Genomic DNA, 24,846 nt, shown 5'->3' on the forward strand with positions numbered 1-24,846 from the left:
TTTTATTTCCTTTCCAAACCAAGTTTTTAAAATAAAAAATTAAAGATACAGATAAATTACTACGCCTATGTTTAAGAAATTTATCTCACAATGAGTACATATGATTAGATCCTACAAATTAAGTGTACTATAGAAATCTAATAAACCTTCTTTACTTACCAGACCTAGCCACAGTGCAAAGTAATTACAGGTTAACTTGTCTGTCTCTCCCCCTCCCCTTCCCCCCACCCCAATTTATGGGCATGCAATTAACAAACATCTGTTCTAATTTATTCCTTCTTTCAAATTTGTATTAAATTGAGTGGCTGATGTTATGTATTCATGAACTTCATGGTTTAATTACTTAAAATGTAATTCATAGCCCCACAGAGCAGAGAGGTAAAATAAAGGTAGGAATAATACATTTCTCAATAGTCTATATCTATATAAACCCAGAGAGCCACCTAGAGGGAAAAGACTGCATATGTATTCAGTGCACAATGCTCAAATACTGCATTAGATCCACGATATCCACGTGAAAGGGGTGATTCTTCATTTCAGTGTCCCAGCAAGATGACGGGCTACTTACAAGGATCAACATCTCAAAAAGCTTACCATTTCCCTGTTACGTTTCAGTGATATCTACTGATATCTATTGATAACACACTCCTTAAGAAATCAGGGAGATAGTTTTAAGGTAAAACAGTGTAATTAAAAAGCAAAAACTAAACAACTTAAACACTTGCTATCTCTTCTACTTATGAGAATTGCACTAACCTACATATTTAGTCCTAGGAGTACCACAGAAAGGACACTAGATTTGGTACCTAGTGATTCCACTACTTTCTGCAGGGCTGGACACCACTCAAAACCTCAAGTTTACTTCTCATACAACAAGAATATTTCTTGTCCTATTTGTCTCTCAGAGTTTTCCTGAGGATCAAATGAGAATTATGTAAATGTGTTAGACTAATAAAAATTAAAATTAACTTTAAAATATCTGCAAAAGTGTCACAGCCAAGACACAACTCCAGAAAAGAATCCTGCTTCCTTAATGTATCTTCAAAAATACCTTAGTGTACAATGTGGTTGAATGACACACAAAATATTATGGAAATTAAAAACCATGGTACTTTATTTAAACAAAATAATCCAAATGTATCGTTTCCATTAATGCTTCCAAAACACCATATCGAGAAATCATGATTTTGGATGGCAGAGTAGGAAGACCCTGAGCTCACCTCCTCCCACAGGCACCCAAACTTACAGCTATTTACAGAGCAACTATTGATGAGAAAGACCTGAAGACTAGCAGAAAAGATCTACTAAAACTAAAGTTACACAGAAGGAAGCACAATAAGACAGGTAGTAGGGGCAGAGATGCGGGACAGTCAAGGCCTAAACTCCTGGGGTGGGCGATCCACAAACGGAAGGATAATTAGAATCACAGAGATTCTCCCTGAGAAGTGAGGTGCTCAAGCCCCACATGGGCTCCTCCACTGGGAAGGTGAGCCCCCAGAACGTCTGGCTTTGAAGACCAGCAAGGCTTGCTTCCAGGAGCGCCAGAGGGCTATAGGAAACAGAGACTTCGCTTTGAAAGGGCATGCACGAAATGCCGCCTGCCCTGAGACACAGGGCAGAAGCAGTCATTTGAAAGGACCCTGGGTCAGACCCGCTTGAACAGCCTCCTGCAGACCCAGGAGGCAGCTGGAACTCACCTTGGGGACACAGATGCTGGTGGCAGCCAATCTGGGGAGCTCAGGCCACCACAAGGGCACTGGTGATAGAAAGTGCCATTTGGGAATCCTCCTTCTTACCAGGGCCGGGCCTGGTCCCACCCACCAACCTGTCAGCACCAGAACTGGGACACCTCAGGCAAAGCTACTAACAGGTGGACACAGCCTGACCCACCAGAAGACCAGCAGCCTCAGGATCCCCAGAGCCCCCAGCTAACCCAAGACCCAGCCCCACAAACCACTGGCCAACATCAATCCCCAGATCTCCAGGGCCATGCAGCCAGAGACCCCAGAACCTGGTCCACCCACCAGTGAGCCAGCACTAGCCCTAGGAGCCCCCTATGTCCCATCCCCATCCACAAACAGGCTGTCCCTAGCTTCAGGATGCCCTGGTTCTGCAGGACCTGCCTATATTCACCAGTGGGCCAGCACCAGCCCCATGACTCAGCCTCATGCACCAGCGGGCAGTCACCAGCCCTGGGACCCCTTGGGCCCCAATCACACCCAAAAGAAAGCCAACACCAGCTTCAAGACACCATGGACATGGCAGACAGTTATGTCAGGAACTGGCCCCACCCACCAGCAGGCCAACATGGGATCTGGGACACCTAGCATACAAACCAGCCAACTTAAGACCCAGCTCCACCCAGCAGTGGGCCAGAACTAGCCCTGGGACCCCCTGGGGCTCTGTAACCAGCCACCTCGTGACACGGCCTGGCCCATCAGTGGCCGGCAGCCTCTGCACAAGGCAGGGCATAGCAACCAACCAGACCGGGGGCTAGCCATGCCTACCAGATTGCCCACAGTAGTCAGCATACCACAACAAAAGGGCCCATGCAACCTACCTATGGGGCAATCCCAGAGCATATAGCTCTGGTGACCAGAGGGAAGTGCACTGCTGGGACACACAGGACATTTCCTACATAAGGCCACTTCTCCAAGATCAGGAAATATAACAAGGCTACCAAATACTGAAAAATGAAAACAGTGAATTAACCAAAATGAGGTGACAGAGGAATATGTTCCAAACAAAGGAACAAGATAAAACCCCAAAGGAAGAACTAAGTGAAGTGGAAGTAGGCAATCTACACAATAAAGAATTTAAGGTAATGATCACAAGGATGCTTAAAGAACTCAGGAGAAGAAATGAACATAGTGAGAAGATTAACGAAGAGTTAGAAAATACGAAGAAGAATCAAACAGAGTTGAAGAATACAATACTGAAATTAAAACCACACTAGAAGGAATCAACAGTAGGCTAGATGATACAGAGGAACAAATCAGAGAACAGGAAGAGAGAGCAGTGGAATCACTCAACCTGAACAGAAAAAAGAATTTTTAAAAATAAGGACAGTTTAAGAGACCTCCAAAACAACATCAAGTGTACTAACATTCACTTTATAGAGGTCCCAGAAAAGAGAAAAAGGGACAGAGAACATATTTGAAGACATAATAGCTGAAAACTTCCCTAACCTGGGAAAGGAAATAGACATCCAGGTCAAGGAAGTACAGAAAGCTCCAAACAGGATCAACCCAAAGAGGACCACATTAAGACACACTGTAATTAAAATAGCAAAAGTTAAAGATAAAGAGAGAATATTAAAAGCAGCAAGGGAAAAGAAACAAGTTACATACAAGGAAACTCCCATAAGGCTATTACTTGACTTTTCAGGAGAAACTCTGCAGGCCAGAGGGAGTGGCACAATATATTTAAAGTGATGAATGGAAAAAAATCCTACAACCAAGAAGACTACTCAGCAAAGCTTTCCTTCCAGTTTGAAGGAAAGATCAAAAGTTTTACAGACATGCAAAAGCTAAGAGAGTTCAGCACCACAAAACCAGATTTATAAGAAATGTTAAAGAGACTTCTCAAAGCAGAAAAGGCTACTACTAGAAATATGAAAATTACAAAAGGAAAAATCTCATTGGCAAAGGCAAACAAACAGTAAAGGTAGTAAATTAACCACTTATAAAGCTAGTAGAAAGCTTAAAAGACAGAAGTAGAAAAATTTGGACTTCCCTGGTGGTGCAGTAGTTGGGACTCTGTGCTCCCAAGGCAGGGGGCCTGGGTTCAATCCCTAGTTGGGGAACTAGATCCCACATGCATGCCACAACTAAGGAGCCAGTGAGCCACAACTAAGGAGCTGGCAAGCTGCAACTGGGGAGCCTGCCTACTGAACTAAGGAGCCCACATGCCACAACTAAAAGGAGCCAGTGAGCCGCAACTAGGCAGCCCGCAAGCCACAATTAGGGAGCCTGCCTGCCGCAACTAAGACCTGGTGCAACCAAATAAATATTTTAAAAATAATAATAATAAAAGGTAGAAAAATTATCTATATCCACAATAAGTAGCTAAGGGATACTCAAAATAAGATGTAAAATATGATGTCAAAAACTGTAAATGTGGCAGGGTGGAGTAAAAATGCAGAGTTGTTAAAAATGTGTTCAAACTTAAGAGATCAGCAACTTAAAATAATCATACACACACACACACACACACACACACACACAGACTGCTATATATAAACCTTATGGTAACAACAAACCAGAAGTCTATAATTGATACACACACAAAAGAAAGGAATCCAAACATAACAGTAAAGATAGTCATCAAATCACAAGGGAGAGAGAAAAAGAAAGAAAAAAGAACTACAAAAAATAACCCAAAAAACAATTAACAAAATGCCAATAAATACATAACCTAACAGTCATTACTTTAAATGTAAATGGACTAAATGCTCCAATCAAAAGACACAGAGTGGCTAAATGAATACAAAAACAAGATTCATATATATGCGCTCACTTTAGACCTGAAGTAACACACACGGACTGAAAGTGAGAGGATGGAAAAAGGTATTCCATGCAAACAGAAACAGAAAAGAAAGCTGGAGTAGCAATACCTATACCAGACGAATAGATGTTAAAACAAACAGTAACAAGAGACAAAGAAGGCCATTAAATAATGATCAAGGGATCAATCCAGAAAAAGGTATAACAGTTGTAAATATATACGCACCCAACATAGGAGCACCTAAATATACAGACTACATACAGTAAGTCCCCTACATACGAACCTTCAAGTTGTGAACTTTCAAAGATTCGTTCCATCAATGTCAGGCGTGAGTGAAACTGCAGCTTACCCTCCATCTCCTATTGCTGACGATCCTTTAGCTCTACCATCTCCCACCCCTTCTCCCTCCTCTAGTCAGTAACTCTTCTTGCCTGTTCACTTAATGCCAACCTCTGTATGCCAGCTATTGTACTGTACTGCTGTACTTTCCAAGGTACTGTACTGTAAGATTAAAAATGTTTTCTTGGGCTTTCCTGGTGGTGCAGTGGTTGAGAGTCCACCTGCCGATGCAGGGGACACAGGTTCACGCCCCGGTCCGGGAAGATCCCACATGCCGCAGAGCAGCTAGGCCTGTGAGCCATGGCCGCTGAGCCTGCACATTCGGAGTCTGTGCTCCACAATGGGAAAGGCCACAACAGTGAGAGGCCCGCGTACCGCAAAAAAAAAAAAAAAGTTTTCTTTATTTTTTGCATTTGTTTTTTTATGTATTATTTGTGTGAAAAGTATTATAAACCTATTACAGTACAGTACTATATAGCTGATTGTGTCAGTTGGGTACCCAGGCTAACTTTGTTGCACTTACGAACAAACTGGACTTACAAATACGCTCTTGGAATGGAACTCGTTGGTATGTAGGGGAATTACTATACTAACACACATAAAAGGAGAAACTGAGAGAAACTCAATAATACTAGCAAACTTTAACACCCTACTTACATCAATGGACAGATCATTCAGACAGAAAATCAATAAGGTAACACTGGCCTTAAATGACACAATAGACCAAACGAAGTTAATAGATAAATAGAGAGCATTTCATCCAAAAGTAGCAGAATCATGTTCTTTCCAAGTGCACTAGGAACATTCTCCATGATAGATCACATGGCAGGTCACAAAACAAGTCACAGTAAACCTAAGAGAACTAGAATCATATCAAGCATCTTTTCTGACCACAATGCTGTAAGACTAGACATCAACTACAAGAAAAAAAATGTAAGAAACACAAACACATGGAGACTAAACAATATGCTTACTAAACAAACAATGGGCCACTGAAGAAATCAAAGAGGAAATTTAAAAAATACTTGGAGAAAAAGGAAAACAACAACACAGTGATCCAAAATCCATGGGAAGCAGCAAAAGCAGTTTCTAAGAGTGAAGTTTATAGTGATACAAGTCAACCTCAGGAAATGAAAAATCTCAAATAAACAACCTAACCTTACAACTAAAGTAACTGGAAAAAGAACAAACAAGACCCAAAGTTAACAGAAATCATAAAGAACAGAGTAGATATAAATGAAATTGAGACTAAAAATTAGAAAAGTTCAATGAAACTAAGAGTTGGTTCTTTGAAAAGGTAAACAAAATTGATAAGCCATTAGCCAGACTCATCAAGAAAAAAAGAGAGAGCGTCCAAATCAGTAAAATCAGAAATGAAAAAGAACTGATAACTGACACCACAGATATATAATGGATCATAATAGATTGCTATGAACAATTATATGCCAATAAAATGGACAACCCAGAAGAAACAAATAAGTTCCTAGATATGTACAATCTCCAAAGACTAAATCAGGAAGAAATAGAAATTAGGAACAGACCAACTACCAAGAATTAAATTAAATCAGTAATTTAAAAAAATCTCACAGCAAACAAAAGTCCAGGACCAGATGGCTGCACAGGTGAATTCTACCAACATTTAAAGAAGAGTTAACACCAATCCCTCTCAGTTATTCAAAAAAACTGCAGAGAAAAAATGTTTCTGAACTCATTCTATGAGGCCAGCATCACCCTGATACCAAAACCAGACAAAGATATCACAAAAAAAGATATCACAGAATTCCTGTTGGGGTGATGAAAAATTCTGGAAATATCACAGAATTCCTGTTGGGGTAGTGGTTACACAACATTGTGAATGTAATTAACGCTACTAAATCGTACACTTAAAAATTATTAAAATAGCAAATTTTATGTTTTATGTAGAGCCACAATTTTTAAAAATTAATAATGTAATATACCAAAAAGCATTGAATTATACAATTTAAATGGGTAAACTGCATGATATGTGAGTTACACCTCAGTAATAAAGCCATTAAAATATGCATATAAAGATTATTTGGATGAAAATGTCATATGTACAGCATTATAAACTAGCAGATCCACCGAATTTGAAAATGCCTAGGTAAAGATAATTCACAATAATTTAGTTATATTAACTGAGGTTTGGGATCTAATAAATAACTAGCCTAGTACTTATAGAAAAGGATAACAAAATTAAGATTTGGGCAATCAAAAAAAAAAGTGAACATACTAAGGATACCAACTGATGACAGATATAAACAACCTGCTCAGAGTGCCAATTTTTCTAGGGATTCAAAAGTATTACTGTACCTACTCTGTGTCCCCTGGATGAAAATAAGCAGCATGTGGACTAGCATTTTATTTTATTTTTATTTTTCTTGCAGTACGCGGGCCTCTCACTGTTGTGGCCTCTACCGTCGCGGAGCACAGGCTCCGGACGCGCAGGCTCAGCGGCCATGGCTCACGGGCCCAGCCGCTCCGCGGCATGTGGGATCTTCCCGGACCGGGGCACAAACCCGTGTCCCCTGCATCGGCAGGCGCACTCTCAACCACTGCGCCACCAGGGAAGCCCTGGACTAGCATTTTAATAGGCAATGTGAATCATCTGACATTGATACCTAATCAGAAAAGACCTTAGTGTTGGATGATTCAGAGAGGGGAAGAGAGAGAAGCAGCATGCCTGTCTGCGATAGTACAGAAAGATATTACAGTAAAATTATCAGCATTTCTATCCTAGATCCAAAATAAATCAGAAATAAAAGGGGAGGGGAGCGTAGTGAACAACTACAATGCTTTCAAAGAAAGTGAAATTCACTTTTAATCTAAGAGGACTATCACTTTATAGACAGTAGGATAGCGTCACAAAGCATTTACTGTAAAACACCAATTTAACTAATAAATGAGACTTTTCATTATTGTGGATCATATACCCCAACTCTATACTCTCACACAAAATAAAAGATTATTTGCAAAGCAGATATTTTGGTATAGACAAAGATTTTTAAGTACTTTAAAAACTTGTCTTTTAAAGAAGTGAAATAACTTTTTTTTTAAATTCTTCTGAAGTGCAAAAAAATCACTACTAACAATTATTTTATTAATGTGGACAAAGTCTATTAACAATTTTTTAAATTTCATAGAAAAATAACCATTCAAAACTAGGTCCCAAAGGAAATACAAATTACGTATTATCTATTTATCTCTAGCGTACTAAGTTATTCTAGCTCTCATATCAATTAAAGGATGGGGGAAATTTTGTATTCCCCTGATATATAATCTCCTATGACTCATTCATTTATTATTTGACCCATTTATAATACCTCTCCCTTAGCCCAAAACTATTATTTAATTCTTTCTAATAGCTTACTATAAAAAGATGGGCCTGTAAAAAAAAATATTGTTTGGGAATAATCTAAAAGAAAATTTTAAAAATCTATCTGTGAAAGGTAAGGATTAAACTATTCCCTTATCTATGAATAGGTACAAGAGACAGATATTCTTACATTTCAACTATTTTAAATTTGGATTATAAGATGACACTATGGGGAAAACAAAGATACCATAGTGCCCATACTGGGCACTTTAGACACCAATGATTAGCTAACTCCAAATTATGCAGGACTTCAGAATGTCCACAAAATTCTCAAAATTGTATTCACTGCCATTGAAATAAATATATACCACAGAGCACCATTTAGCTGGTACTGGAGACGCAGAATAGCCTAATAAAAAGCAACTATTCTAGAGCCAAAACAGTGTGCACAGATAACTTTTAGAGGGCACTAACTGCTTATGGAAAGCCTGACTCCTAGCGGTTATAAACTATGGCTACATAGCCCCAAAGGACTTTTTTCTTTTAAAATGTACAGTGTGGGGAATATAGTCAATAATAGAATACCATTATATGATGACAGATGGTAACTAGACTTGCTGTGATGATCATTTTGAAACATACAGAAATATCAGATCACTATGTTGTGTACCAGAAACTAACACAGTGTTGTAGGTCAATTATACTTCAAAAACAAACAAACTCACAGAAGAAGAGATCAGATTTGTAGTTATGAGAGGCGGCGGGTGGGAGAAGGGGAATTGGATAAAGATAGTTAAAAAGGTACAAACTTCCAGTTACAAGATAAATAAGTAATAGAGATGGAATGCACAACATGATAAATATAATTAGCAGTGCTGTATGTTATATATGAAAATTGTTAAGAGAGTAAATCCTAAGAGTTCTCATCACAAGGAAAAACATTTTTAAAATTTTTATTTTGTATCTATGAGATGATGAATGTTTGCTATACTTATTAAAAATCATTTCATGACGTAAGTCAAATCATTATGCTGTACACCTTAAACTTATATAGTGCTGTATGTCAATTATATCTCAATGAAGTTGGAAGAAAAAACAGCAAGTTTTGAGCAAGTATGGAAAAGAAAATAAAAAGAAAAATCAGGTGTCTTCATTGGATCTCAATTTCTATCAAATTAAAAGAAATCCTTGCCGTTACAAATATGAAAGCTGGCTCAAACTATATTTTAGCTTGTATTATCTCCATTTATTGTACTTCATAAAATCATCTCATCTAAATTCCTTATTTCACAGACAAAGAATATGAGACTGGAACCAGGTCTTGAAAGAGCACTTGTAAGTCTTCAACTGGTAGAGAAGATAAAGCAACCCAGAGGTCAAGAAGCATACCATGAACAAAAACTGAGACAAAGCAATGTACGTGATGTATTTAAAGAAACCAAGCAGTAACTTTGAATAGAGTATAAAGTCTGGATCCGGGAGTTGTGAAAGGTCACCACCAGCCCTACTACCACTACCACCACAATCCCATTCCCCAACCTGAAGTCCACTTCAAAAATCTTCAGAGTGCTGGGTTTATTTGGGATTTTTTTTAGATTAAAATAGTAACTATACATAAAGTGAACTGAAGGAAGTGGGAATGGGGTATGAGCGACCTGTAAAAAAATCTCTGGGTTAGCTGAGGTTGGAAATGGAAAGGAAGAGAAAGATGGAACAGACACTAAGAAAGTGTCTAGGAAAGTGAGTATACACACTAAAAAACGTCCAAGGTAGATAACTAGTGGGAAGCAGCCACATGGCACAGGGATATTGGCTCGGTGTTTTGTGACAGCCTGGAGGGGTGGGATAGGGAGGGAGGGAGACGCAAGAGGGAAGACATATGGGAACATATGTATATATATAACTGATTCACTTTGTTATAAAGCAGAAACTAACACACCATTGTAAAGCAATTATACCCCAATAAAGATGTTAAAAAAAAAAAAAGTAATGGAAGCACTGACAAAGTAATGACGTAAGTTTTAAATGGAATCACATGAAAAAGTACTTACAACCACTCATGTATAATAGCTACTTAATAAATTTCCTTTTTAAAACACAGCTTCATTGAGATAAATGTTGTACACTATACAATTTACCCTTGTAAAGTATACAATTCAATGGTTTTTAGTATATTCATAGACCTTTTTCACCATCACCCCAAAAAAGAAATTCTATAACCATTTGTAGTCACCCTCTACCCCACCCCACCCCTGGTTATAGGCAACCACGAATCTACTTTCTGTCTCTATGGATTTACCTATTTTGGACATTTCATATAAGTGGAATCATACACTATGTGGTGTTAATAAACGTTTCTTGAATATGAATCAGAACTTCTGGAAGGAGTGCTGGTTCTGAGAAAAGAATGAGTGTATGCATTACTGTGAGATGATGATACCAATCAACTGGAGATAGAAACAGTCACCTGAAGATGCAACTAAATGTCTGTGTAAAGCATTGTCTTTCAACTCCAACATTCTAGTTCATGCAGGTAAGGAAGAAACTGAAACAATGAGGGAGGTTGAAATTCCCAAAGGAAAAACTACTGTAGAGCAAGCACAAAGAGCAGAGACCTGACTGCATTTAAGAAGACCTTTAGTTATGAGCTGAACAAAGAAATGAAGGAGAAAGACTAGCCTCAGAGGCAGGAGAATCAGAACATAACCATAAAGGCTGAGGAAGAGGGGCCACCTGTAGAATAGAAGGCTTCAGCGTCCAAGGAGGAGGAAAACGGAAAAAAAGGCTGGTATAGGATCTAGTAACTTTAGAAAGCGGAGTTTCAATAGTTATGTATGTGTATTTCTAAAAAGAAGTAAAAGCTTTTAAGAGGGAAAATGAGTAGCAAAATATGGACAGAAAGAACATAGCCTAGGTTTCACAGAGTTTTGAGAAGGATTAAAGACAAAGGTACAAGCAAAATATTTCAAGAATGCAGTTTTCTTAAATATAAGGAACAGTTATTTCTGTGCAATCCTTGTACATATTCCCAAGTTGCCACAGAGTAAAAAAAAAAACAAAGAAAAAATGTTTTAAGGACTTATTTTCCTTAATGTGAGACCCACCAAAAAGTATTATTTTAAAACATAGGTGTAATTCACAGGGTCTCTATATAATGTTGGAACATGTGTAGAATATCAAAAATACATACCCAAGGCACGATAAAACTTTATACATAAAAAAACCTGACCTTTCTCCTACCCTATGGAATGATTTTCTTTAAGGCAGTGAAAACAGCCATGGGAATTTGACAGGAGGAGGCGCAGTCATCCCTCAGTATCTGTGGGTACTGGGTCCATGATACCCTCATCCCCACGCCCATGGGTACCACAATCTGAGGGTGTTCAAGTCCCTTATACAAAGTGGCGTAGTATTTGCAAGTAACCTACGCACATCCTCCCCACATCTGTCCCATATGTATACTTGAAATCATCTATAGATTACTTATAAAACCTAATATAATGTAAATGTTATATAAATGGTTGTAAAAACAATGTAAATACTATGTAAATAGTTGCCATTGTGTGGCAAATTCAAGTTTTGCTTTTTGGAACTTCCTGGAATTTTTTTTTTCCCTAATATTTTCAATCCACAGTTGCTCAAATTAGAGGATGTGGAACATGTGGATACAGATTGCCAACTGTATAGCTAAGATAATTGGGCAGTTACTAAAAATAAAATTCAGTCCATAATCCAGCCTGAATCTGTTACCAGCTCACTTTATACTCTTAGATAAAATACAAATAAAATGCACATACCACACAAGAGTTTTACTTCTATTTATTAAGCGGTCTACTATGTTTCATATTCAAAAAAAGAAATCAGAATATATAAAAAGATACAAATTTTAAAAATGAGATTGACTCTTCAATTGATAAAAGAAGCCCTCGGTTAACAGAATTTAAAAATATTCTCTATCTACGGGAAACATTAAATGTGATGCAATTTCCTAAAATTTATCTATGCATAACTTTTAATTGTAAAAAGTAATCCTCAGAGAGCAAACTTGCATAAGAACAACAACCAAATGGCTTGAGGTTACACTAAATAAAGAGCAAAATGGGAAAATGTGAACTGAATATCAGGTTCACTAAAAAAATTTACAGACATAAAATTTCACTTACCTTTTTAAACATAACTAGTGAGATGACTGCTGATGCTGTGAAAAGTGCTGCTATGATTATCATCATGATTCCAACAGGAATACTTTTGTTGAGACCAGTAAGGGATGAAATCCAACCACTATGAAATTAAAAGAAGAAAACTAAAATTAGGCAAATAAGTTAATGCACAGTTTTTAAAAACAGCATAATAACTAACACATTTTCAGCACTTACAATCCAGGCAACATCCAAGTTCTTTACATGTATTAACTCATTTAATTCTCAAAACAACCCACTACGATATATGCTATTTTTAATCCCTATTTTACAGATAAGAAACTGAGTCACCAAGATTATTCAGTACCTTGCCCAAGGTCACACAGCTAATAAAAACAGCACAGTCTGAATTCAAACCTAAACACCAAAATCCAGAGCCTTAAATGTGTACCATGAGATTTTACATTTTTTAAGCCTATGATTTCATTATTATTTTTTAAAGTTCATTTTAATTATGTAAAAAAATATTTGAGAACCACATATTCAACAAAGGACTAGTATCCAAAATATGTAAAGAAACTTCAAAGCTCAACAGTAAAAATAAATTCTTAAAATTAAAAAGTTTCAATTAGAAAATGGGCAAAGGACTTCACTGGTGGTCAGTGGTTAAGAAGCCACCTGCCAATGCAAGGGACCCGGGTTCGATCCCTGGTCCGGCAAGAGTCCACATGCCACAGGGCAACTAAGCCCTGAACCACAACGACTGAACCTACATGCCACAACTACTGAAGCCCACGCACTCTAGAGCCCGCGCACCACAACTACTGAAGCCCATGCACTCTGGGGCCCACGTGTCGCAACTACTGAGCCTGCGTGCTGCAACTACTGAAGCCCGCGCACCTAGAGCCCGTGCTCCACAACAAGAGAAGGCACCACCACAATGAGAAGCCTGCGCACTGCAACGAAGAGTAGCCCCCACTCGCTGCAGTAGAGAAAAGCCCACACGCAGCAATGAAGACCAGCGCAACCAAAAAAAAAAAGAAAATGGGCAAAGACAAGAAGAGACATTTCACCAAGAGGATATATAGATGACAAATAAGCACATGAAAAGATAAAACATCATGAGTCATTAAGGAAATAAATATTAAAACCACAGTGAGATATCATTACACACCTATCAGAACAGCTTAAAAAAAAAAAGTAGTGACAACACCAGAGGCTGGTGAGGATGTGGAGGCTGAATCACCCATATGTTGTAGTTGGGACTGTAAAATGTTACAGCCATTCTGGAAAATACTGTCAGTTTTTTAAAAACACTGAACAGGGAATTCCCTAGCAGGTCCAGTGGTTAGGACTCCCTTGGCTCTCATTGCCAAGGGCCCGGGTTCAATCCCTGGTCAAGGAACTAAGATCCCACAAGTTGTGGCATGCAGCCAAAAATAAATAAATAAATCATCTAAAAATAAACAAATAGAAATTTTACAACACTAAACATGCAACTTCCATATGAACCAACAATTACACTCTTCTCTTGGGTATTTATCACAGAGAAATGAAAACTTATGTTCACATAAAAACTTGTTCACGAATGTTTTTAGCAGAATAGCCCCAAACCAGGAACAATCCAAGGTCCCTTGGACTGGTGAATGGTTAAACAAACTGTGGTCCATCCACACCATGGATGCTGCTCAGGAATAAAAAGGGATGAACGACTGAGATACAACAACCTGGATAAATCTCCAGAGCATTATGCTTAGTGAAAAAAGCTAAAGGGTACAAACTGCATGATTCCATTTATGTAACATTCTCGAAATGACAAGCAGATTAGTGATTGCTGGGGTTAAGGAGGGAAGTGAGTGTGGCTGTAACGGCAGCATAAAGGATCCTTTGGTGATGGGAATGTCCTGTGTCTTCACTGAATCAATGTCAAGATCCTGATTATGGTATTATTCCATAGCTTTACAATATGTTACCACTGGGGAAAACTGGATAAAGGATGCTTGGGATCTCTCTGCATTATTTCTTATAACTGTCTGTGACTCTACAGTTATCTCAAAATAAAGAGTCTAATTTTTTAAAGTCTGCTGAAGTACCTGAGGTCTATCTTACAACAGGTCACCTTGTATGCACCCTCACTAGCAGATTCCTGTGCTATTTAGTCACCTCACAGGCTGCTGTGCTCAGTTTTAACGCTTTTTTCTAAGTCTGTTCTAAAAAGCAAAAGAAGGGCTTCCCTGGTGGCGCAGTGGTTCAGAATCCACCTGCCAATGTAGGGGACACGGGTTAGAGCCCTGGTCTGGGAAGATCCCACATGCCGCGGAGCAACTAAGCCTGTGCGCCACAAATACTGAGCCTGCGCTCTAGAGCCTGCAAGCCACAACTACTGAGCCCACGGGCTACAACTACTGAAGCCCACGTGCCTAGAGCCCGTGCTCCAGAACAAGAGAAGCCACCGCAATGAGAAGCCCATGCACCGGAATGAAGAGCAGACCTCGCTCACCGCAACTAGAGAAAGCCTGTGCACAGCAATGAAGACCCAACGCAGCCAAAAATAAATAAATTTATTTAAAAAAAAAAAAAAGCAAAAGAAATTATTTAGGTTTCATTAGAATACAAAAATGCTGTTAACATAAGCAGTGTATTTTTTAAATTAAACATTTAAAACATTTCCTTTCTCTCAAATGCTAAAGAGTAAACACTTTTTAAAATCATAATGAATGCTACTCTTTCCTAGAACTGATTTAAAATACCCAAATAAATTCTCTGCATGTATATATGCCCGTTAGATCTGCAAAGCTATCAACAGTTGTCTGACTTTCAGTGACTACTCTAATTCAGTAGTGGCATACTAAATGTAAGTCTTCAAATACACTCTAGTTACATGATCGTTTCAGTTTATGTACGTAGCGCAGCAAAGTTGCCTCGCACATGCTTTTAGCTTATAAAAATTCAACTATACGCAATGGTTGTAAGAGAAAGAAGAGAGGGAGGGATGATTTTATACATAGGTACTCTTCTATGCACCACTTCACTCAAGGAAATGTTTGCTCCAGAGTGTCTGAAGAGAGATATAAATCTATGACCTTCTAACCTGTGTCCAAATAGTCTCAGTTTCTGAGGGTCCCCCACTGAGTGAGCATTTTGCCAGACTAAGAACGATTCTATTTGTTTAAAGATATATCCATATATGTGCATGCAGTGACTCCACTTTTCAAAGACGTGTGTGTATGTGGGCACACATGCATTTGTGTGTGTATGAAAATATATGTTTGCATACCTAAAATAGCGCTTTACACATAACAGGTAGCCTTCTCTTAAATTCCTTCAAAGGTTATTCCTTAGGAAACTTTTAAATTGCATTTTTTATTATTTGTATACTTTTGCTAATCTGGTTTTTCTACGTCAAATATTTTTAGGAATCCAAAAATTATATTAAGATACTAGATGAACAGATTATAACTAGAGTAATTAAAGTAAATGACTTACCAGTTACCCCAATTATGAAATCCTGCAGCCTGGAGTACATGTACAGCAAACTGACAAATATAGACGAAAAAGAATACAAAGAATCTGAATGAACTGTCACTCCTGTTTTTAAAAAGAAAGAGAGTAGGGAGAAAAAGAAAGGGGAAAATGTCATTGTTCTCAATGCCTTTACATTCACTTGTAGACTGACATTCAAACATTAAAAAATATTTTTAAAAACCAGTGGCAACTACCTGAGACTTGAAATTAAAATAATAACAATGTATGTGAACCGTTTATCCAAATACTAGACGATGTTATTATTATTCCAGCCTCACTTTGTCCTTTCAATTTCCAACTGCACCACAAAACATCTTGGCAAAAGAAAAATTATTTCGTTTTCATTTTTTATCAAATAGCTTCACTGAATTATAATTAACATACAATAAACTGCAAGTATTTAAAATATACAATTCGGTAAGGTTTGACATAAGTATATGACTATGAACCTTCTCTAATCAAAATAGTGAACATATTCCAAATTTTTCCTTGTGTTCCTGGTTAATCCCTCCCTCCCCACCCACTGCTTTCAGTCACTATAGTTTCGTATTTCAGAGTTTTATTTAAATGGGATCATACAGTCTACACTTTCTTCTTGTCTGCCTTCTTTCATTCAGCACATTTTCAGATTCACTCATGTTGCTGCATGTAACAAAAGTCCATTCTTTTTCATTGCTGAGTAGTATTCCATTGTATAGTACCACCACAGTTTGTTTATTCATTCACCTGTTGATGATCAGTCAGATTGTTTCTAGTTTTTTACTTCTATAAATAAAGCTGCCATGGACATTCATGCATATGTCTATATATGAACATGTATTTCTTTTTCTCCTGGGTAACTACCTAGAAGTGGAATGGCTAGAACACACAGATATAAGTTTAACATTTTTTTTAATGAATTTTATTTTTGGCTGTGTTGGGTCTTCATTGCTGCGTGCAGGCTTTCTCTAGTTGCGGCGAGTGGGGGCTACTCTTCGTTGCAGTGCACGGGCTTCTCATTGCAGTGGCTTCTCTCGTTGTGGAGCGTGGACTCTAGGCGCATGGGCTTCAGTAGTTGTGGCACGCAGGCTCTAGAGCGCAGGCTCAGTAGTTGTGGTGCGTGGGGCTTAGTTGCTCCGCAGCATGTGGGATCTTCCCAGACCAGGGCTCAAACCCGTGTCCCCTTCATTGGCAGGCAGATTCTTAACCACTGCACCACCAGGGAAATCCCAAGAGTGTCTTTTAAAGAAGAAAAATTGGAGTTCATAAAAAGACAAAACTTATCAATTTGTTCTTTTATGGATCTTGATTTTATTGCTGTATCTAAGAAATCTGTGCCAAAGACAAGGACACAGTTTTTTTTCTTGTCTTTCTCCAGAATTTTTATATTTTTTTGGTTTTACATTTAAGTCTATGTCCCTTTTTTAGTTAATTTTTAAAATATAGTACGAGGTATGGATTAAAGTTCTTTTTTGCATACAGATACGCAATTATTCCAGCATAATTTCTTAAAAAGACTGTCCCTTCTATACTGCATTACCTTTGTACCTTTCTAAAAAATCAGTAATCTATATATGGGTGCATTTATTTCTGGACACTCTATTCTGTCTCATTGTTCTATATGTCAACGTTTATGTCAATACGATTACCTGGGTTTTCTAATAAGTCTTCAAATTTGTAGTGTTAATCTTCCTACTTTGTTGTCCTTTTCCGAAGTTGTTTTGGCTATTCTAGACTATTACATTTCTATACACATTTTAGAATCACCTTGTTCATTTCTATAAAACAACATGCAGGGATTTTTATTGGGATTGCATCGCATCTATAGATCCATTTTGAGAGAATTCACATCATCATAATGTTGAGTCTTCCAATCCATTAACAAGGTATATCTCTCCATTTATATTTTCTGCATAGATGATTATGTAATCTGTGAATAAAGACAGTTTTACTTTTTCCTTTCTAATTTGATGCCTCTTACTTGGTTTTCCAGCCTGTTTATACTGGCTAGAACTTCCATTTCAATTTGAATGTAAGTGGTGAGAATGAACATCCTTATCTTGTCCTTGATCTTAAGCAGAAACCCCTTTCAGTCTTTCATTAAGTATGATGTTAGCTGTTACAGTTTTTCATAGATACCCTTCATCAAGTTGAGAAAGTTACCTTTTATTCCAAGTTTATTGAGTGTTTTTATCATGAAAGTGATTGTTGTTAGATTTTGTCAGATGCTTTTTCTGCATCAATTAAGATGATCATATGGTTTTTCTATTTTAGTTTGTAATATGGTGAATTACAATAACTAATTTTCTAATATTAAACCAACCTTGAATTCCAAGAATAAGCTGCACCCACTTGATCATGACACAGTATCTTTAAACGTACTGTTGAATTTGATTTGTTTGGCAAGATTTTCAAATGTCCTAAGTTTACTCCATTCCTGTTCATCCCAGTGACTATTCCAACCCCAAAACACATTTTTGGAAGTCTTCATTAGAGAAGATTTGTCCCTTCCACTTCATTTATCTATCATTTGTTTATGTGAGCATGGCTCATAGATATTTTCTTTTTTCTTGTTGATTATTATCTTGCTTTATTATCTATGTACCAAGAAACCAGAATATCAGAATGGTTAAAATTATATATGTAATATATTCTCTGAATAAGGGCTTCATAAATAGACTAATTCTAAAGGCTTCATAACAGCTATTTCAGTTACCGAAGAGGGATCTTTCTACTTAGTTCCAAGCTCATAGATATAGTCTAGAAGCTGAAACTGCCTAATAACAACCTCTAAGAAATCTATTACAAGGTACAGAATATGTTTTAAAACTTAAGCTGTCCTACTAAAAAGGAACTACCTCTAAAACATTGCTCTCAAATACAAATGGAGGAATGTAAAAATTGGTTCGCCTTCCTCTTTTATAGGTACAGTTAGTACCTATAAAAGCACAGCTAGCATACTAAGTTGATGAAATGGAAACCTCGGAGTCCTTAAAACTCATTTTTTTCTACTTTTACTATTGAAGGAGGCTAAATATCTTTCTCGATAGACTGTGTTTGCCTCATTTTATCAACCAACTTTCCTGTTTCTGGACAAGGAGACAGTAAAATTCATTTTGTGTACATTTACCATGCTAATATAAATGATTATTTTAAAAATATTTCAACTTTCTCTGAGATTTAAACTCCATGTGCCAGCACTTACTCAACTATCTGGACTCTTACAAGAGTGCACAAATCTTCCTCTATCTAATCTGTCCAAATTATTACAAATGTAAAATCAAATTCAAATTTTTAAAAGGTTACTTTAACTATACAAGCAGTCACCGAAAATATAGTTCTTCACATCAAAACAATATAAAAAAGTGAATCTGACTCCCCTGTGAAAACGATTTTACAATACCAGGTTGCAATTCCCTGCCGAAAGCCTAAAATTTATTAAAGACATATGCAAAAAACTGAGGTAGTCGTAGTGCTAGAAAGCACATTAAGTATAACTAACTTCCCGTATACTAAATAGTAGAAAACTCTGTAAAGTGTAAACTTAAACAATACAATCATCACATGAATTTCAAGTTCATTTGAGTTGCTTTAAGAGCCAGGTAAGGCTGCGAAGCTCTTATAGGACCAGATAACCACTCCCCACCCCTCAAGTGGAGGGCTGTACCAGAGCCAGAATCAGAAAAGGTCCAGAAGAAAAAACATCACTGCGGGTGTAGGCAATGTCTATTGGCATCCCAAAGCAAAGGCGATGGGTCTTGTATACAGAAAGAGGTTACGAAGCTGACTGTTGAAACAACCCAGCTTGTACAGAGCCATTTTAACCCAAAGAAGAAAGAGTAGAACTACAGTTAGAAAAACACTATCAATTGATTTAAGCTAAGTAGTTTTAACTTGTAATCCGCCTCAGTTTACAGTGAAGTACTTGTGGTATTTTGAATATTTATTCATAATAGATCCAACTATGTAACCAATTTCTTCGTCAGAATAGATAACTAAATAATAAAAGCTTCCTATTGCCTGCCATCCTGGCTCTTCCAGATCAAAGCCTATTGGAAAACTTAATCTCAAATAAGCCAGTTGTTTTTGGTTTAATTGTCTTCAAATAACATACTGACAAGTTATAGTACACCTTTCATAAAAATGTCCTTCCCTAAATTATTATTAAAAATCTCAGAAAAACTGTATTAAGATCACATAAATCTTTTACTTCACATTACATATCAATAACAGAGATTAATCACAACTACAGTTTGAGGAATCAGGGAAGACAAAGTATTTCATTATTTTAAAAGGGAGAACAGAAATTTTACATTTAACCACAATAAATGGGTACAACTTAACTAAAGTACTAAACATTTTACCTTTGGTAACTCAGCATAGTAGTTAACAGCATGTAGCTTTAGAGAAAGATTTGAGTTTGAATCCAGACTCTTCCAGTTAAAGTTGTGTAACTTCAAAGAAAATTTAGGCCTAAATCTGAGATTTTCTATTTGCAAAATAAGAACAACAGTGGAATCTACCTTTATATGGATGAAATAATACATGTAAAGTGCTTAGCAGGGGATGTACAGGCACATAGGAAACAATCAATAAATGTTACTTGTTGGTACCTCTCTTACACCAGTACAGTACTGCACTGCAAACAATTTTGCTCACAGAAGTAATATTCTGCTTACAGAAGTGACATTTAGCTTCTGATAAAATCTTGAAAATTTCTGGGACATGGTTGGTAACTTCATTACTACCAGAATCAAGTAATACATGAAATTCCTGATGATGAAGATGATGTAAAGGCGATAGAATAAAAAGGAACCTAAGAAATACAGCTGCTTTCCTTGTCTTAGTCACTTTGAGATGTAAGGCTATGTAAACCAACCTCATTCTCCCCCTAATGCTTTTGTGCCAAAATCAATTCTTTCTCCAAGAACAGGGTTCCATAAGTAGGCTTTAAAAGGCAGCACCACAAACCCACCCAAATTGTGCATAATATTTTGCATGTCTGTATCTTTTTAGGAAGAGGAGTCACAAATTTCAGATTCACAGTGGAGTCTGTGATATAAAATCTATTAAGAACACTCACTAGCCTAAACTAAAATGCATAGAACTGGGATGGAAGGGACCCTAGACTTTGTCTTCTTTCCATCTGTGTTCTGCTAAAAGCAGGGGGCATAATAAAAAGTTTGTATGTAATGAAATTTTAAACTTGGACAATTTTAAACCTAGTCCACAACCTGGGTTCAAGCTTTGGATCTTCTATACTTAACTGACTCCCTATTTTGCAATATCAGCTAACATTTGTTCAACATTACATGCCAGGAACCATGGCAAACACATGCATTACCCATTTAATGCTTACATTACCCCCATGACGTAGACACTAATATTGACTCCATTTTACTGATGAATAAACAGATTTAGAGAGGTTAAATGATCCAAAAACAGAGCTAGTAACAGAAATGCTGAGACCTGTCTGTGTATCCTGATGTTTTTAACCATGTGATAAAACTATCTCTAGGATATTATTTTAATTCCATCTTGTCCAAGAAAGCTAATCATCAATCAATAGAATACCACTATCTACATTAAATTAATCCCAAATGCTCAGTCTTTCTTATATGAGAAGATTATAATTTTTTTCATTTGTAATAATTTAGGTTCTTTAAAATACTTCCTTTTAGAAAAAGTCAGGAAGGATACAATAGAATAGTATTTTACAGCTAATAAGAAAATAAGGACCAAAATTTACTAAAACTTTTACTTGATTAGTCAAAGATTTTCTTGAGTGACAACTAAAATCTCAAAGTTGAATTGCCATTCAATTTAGAAAGCATTAAACAGCTAAACTCAGCCAATAGCCAACCATTTTCAAATTACCTTTGAACAGCAAAACTAATTAATTTAAAGCAAAATAGAAGTCAACATTGGTTAGACTCTAGGTCACAATTAAACTGTTTTCATCATATTACACAAGGCTCTTATCAAAGAGAAAACTTAAGAACATATATTTTTTTCCTACAAATATGCCTCTAAGACACTTCTGTCAACAAAGAATACTGAGCAATAATACAGCTTGAGTTTTGAGGTATCTAGCACTCTTATTTTAAATAAGAAATTTAAAATAACTATGATTAATATGTTCAAGACTCCAGTCAAAAAGGTAGATATCATGAATGAAGAGGACTCTCAGCATATAAGTAAGCTATAGAAAATAACCAAATGACTATGGTAGAAATGAAAACCATGGTAATAGACACGAAGAATACCTTGGACAAGCTCATCAATACACTCAATACAGCTGAGGGTGAACTTGAAGATAGAAACTATACAAACTGAAATGCAAGGATTAAAAAAGAATGGACAAAACAAGAACAGAGCATCTAAGAGCTGAAGGACAATATCAAGCAGTCTGACACACATATAACAGGAATTCCAGGAAAAAAAAAAGAAGTGGCAGAAGAATTACCTGAACAGATAATGACTGAGAATTTTCCAAAATTAACTAAATACTCCAAATGACAAATCCAAGAAAATTAGAGAACACTAAAGATACACACCAAAACACACACAAATGAACACACAAACATGCACATCATAATCAAAATGCCCAAAATCAGAAATAAGGAAAAAATCTTGAAGGCAGAAAGAGAAAAAAAACTTTAAAAACAGAACAAGAATTATAACAGACATCTCTCATCAAAAGCTCTGCAAGCCAGAATACATCAAAGTGATGTGTTTAAAATACGGAAAGAAAAAAAAAAAAACTAAACTCAGAATTTTATACCCAGTAAAAATATCTTTCAAAAATGAAAAACTAGGGCTTCCCTGGTGGCACAGTGGTTTAGAGTCCGCCTGCCGATGCAGGGGACACGGGTTCGTGCCCCGGTCCGGGAAGATCCCACATGCCGCAGAACGGCTGGGCCCATGAGCCATGGCCACTGAGCCTGCGCATCCGGAGCCTGTGCTCCGCAACGGGAGTGGCCACGACAGTGAGAGTCCTGCGTACGGCAAAAAAAAAATAATAAAAAATAAATAAATAAAAATGAAAAACTAAAGGACTGGTTACCAGCAGACTTGTACTAAAAGAAATATTTAACAAAATTCTTTTGGCAAAACAATTATGATATGAGACAGAAACATGGGTCTAAACAAGAAAATGAAAAGTGCTGAAATGGCTTTAATGAAGTCCATTATAAAATTCATTTCTCTCTATTTTTAATTTTTATAAGAGACAACTGTCTGAAGCAAAAGTAATTGCAATGCATTGTGTATTTCTAGTGTATGTAAAAATAAAATACCTAACAAAAATAGCACAAAGAATTGGGGAAGAAAATGGGAGTAATCTTTTGGGAGGTCCTTACAGTACACATGAATAGGAATATTATAATTTGGACAAGACCAAGACTAATTAAAAATGTATACTATAAAAACTCAGGCATCACTAAAAAAGATTTTGATAAGAGGTAGAAATAATGAAGACATAGGAGAACATAAAATTATTTACAAATACTCAATTGATCCAGAAGAAGACAAAAAGGAATAAAAAAGAAACAACAGTTGGAACTAATAGAAAATAGTTTGTAAAAAGACAGATTCTAATCTAATCAGATCAATAAATGTAAATGGCATAAACACACAATTAATATAAATAGACTGCCAACTTGGATGCAAAAGCAAGACCCAAATAAAGACTGCCTACCAAAAAAAGTCACTATAAATATAAAAACATTAGTAGGTTAAAGGTAAAAGAACAGAAAAAGATATAATATGCAAACATAAATTAAAAGAAAGCCGGAATAGTTGTCATAATATTAGATAAAATAGATGACAAAAAAGGATTATTATACCAGGGATAATGAGGGAAACTACATAATGATAAAGAATTCAAAGCACAAAGAAAACATATCATAAATATATATCTACTTAACAAGACTGTCCATGAAGATAAAACTAAAAGAAGACAAAAATCCATAATTAAAGTTGGAAATTTCAACATTTTGTCAATTCTCAGGAACTGACAAAACAAGCAGACAAAAATCAGTATGAATACAGAAGACCTGAACAACACTATCAACCATTTTGACCACACTGATATTAACAGAACATTTCATCCAACCAAAGCAGAATACACATTCTTTCAAGTGTACACAGAAGGAGGTGTCAGTTTCAGAGTTTTTAAATCCCCAGCACTGCTACATTCTCTATGGATTTTCATATCAGCTTCTACCCTCAATCTATTCTATATTATTATGGTTGAAAATTAAGAAAATCAGCTTTACACAGATATACAGTTAGAAAAGGGAGAACCTTAAGCTCTCTGAAAGGAGACTATCAAGGGTCCTGTCATCACACTAGAAAAACTACTATAAAATAAGCCACATAAAAATTAACAGACCATTTTCCTTCTCCTCACTCTCAACACCCAGCTGGTACAGAACTTTGTAATGAATAGTAAGCTGTTAACTACTGTGGTTAAAGAACCATTCAAGAAATAAACATTGCCAGTAAATATAGCTGACGTTTGAACAACGGGTTAGGTACGGACCCCACCCCCACCCCAGTCGAAAATCTGTATAGAACTTTACAGTCAGCCCTCTGTATCCAAGGTTCCACATCCACATATTCAACCAACTATGGACCATGTAGTACTGTAGTAGTATTTATTGAATAAAATCCACGTATAAGTGGACCCAAGCAGTTCAAACCCATTTGTTCAAGGTTCAACTGTATTCTAAGATTAATTACCCCACTGAACAGAGATCACTGAGTTACCTAGATTCTCTGAAAATTAAATAATAATGTAAACATAATAAAGTAGAAAGGAAAACAGGAGCCCTAAATTTCCAGTCTGAAGGCCTAGGTGAAAATCTCAGCAACTAATGATCCACTAGGAAGATTCTAAACATTAAACAATATAAAGTACTGAACAAGACTTGTAGACTCTAAAGCACTATATATTTATATACACATGTAAGAAACTAAGCAGTAGGTTCCTCTTGCAGGTATAGAAAGAATATTACCCTT

The 24,846-nt window shown here is 36.7% G+C and overlaps 1 protein-coding gene across 4 annotated transcripts in view; it reads right to left on the reverse strand.

Moving 5' to 3' along the window:
• SCAMP1 (secretory carrier membrane protein 1) overlaps nt 1-24,846 on the reverse strand; it is a 126,392-nt gene that overhangs the window by 31,487 nt on the left and 70,059 nt on the right. For all 4 annotated transcript variants that reach the window (XM_027100758.1, XM_027100755.1, XM_027100756.1 and 1 more), the window contains exons 7-8: nt 15,805-15,906; nt 12,343-12,460 (exon numbers count right to left, since the gene is read on the reverse strand). In XM_027100758.1, coding sequence (XP_026956559.1) covers nt 12,343-12,460; nt 15,805-15,906 — 220 coding nt within the window. The remainder of the gene's footprint in view (nt 1-12,342; nt 12,461-15,804; nt 15,907-24,846) is intronic.

This window comes from Aethalodelphis obliquidens, unplaced genomic scaffold (genome assembly GCF_003676395.1).
Source record: "Aethalodelphis obliquidens isolate GAN/ISIS:26980383/991018 unplaced genomic scaffold, ASM367639v1 scaffold4, whole genome shotgun sequence".
Taxonomy (NCBI): domain Eukaryota; kingdom Metazoa; phylum Chordata; class Mammalia; order Artiodactyla; family Delphinidae; genus Aethalodelphis; species Aethalodelphis obliquidens.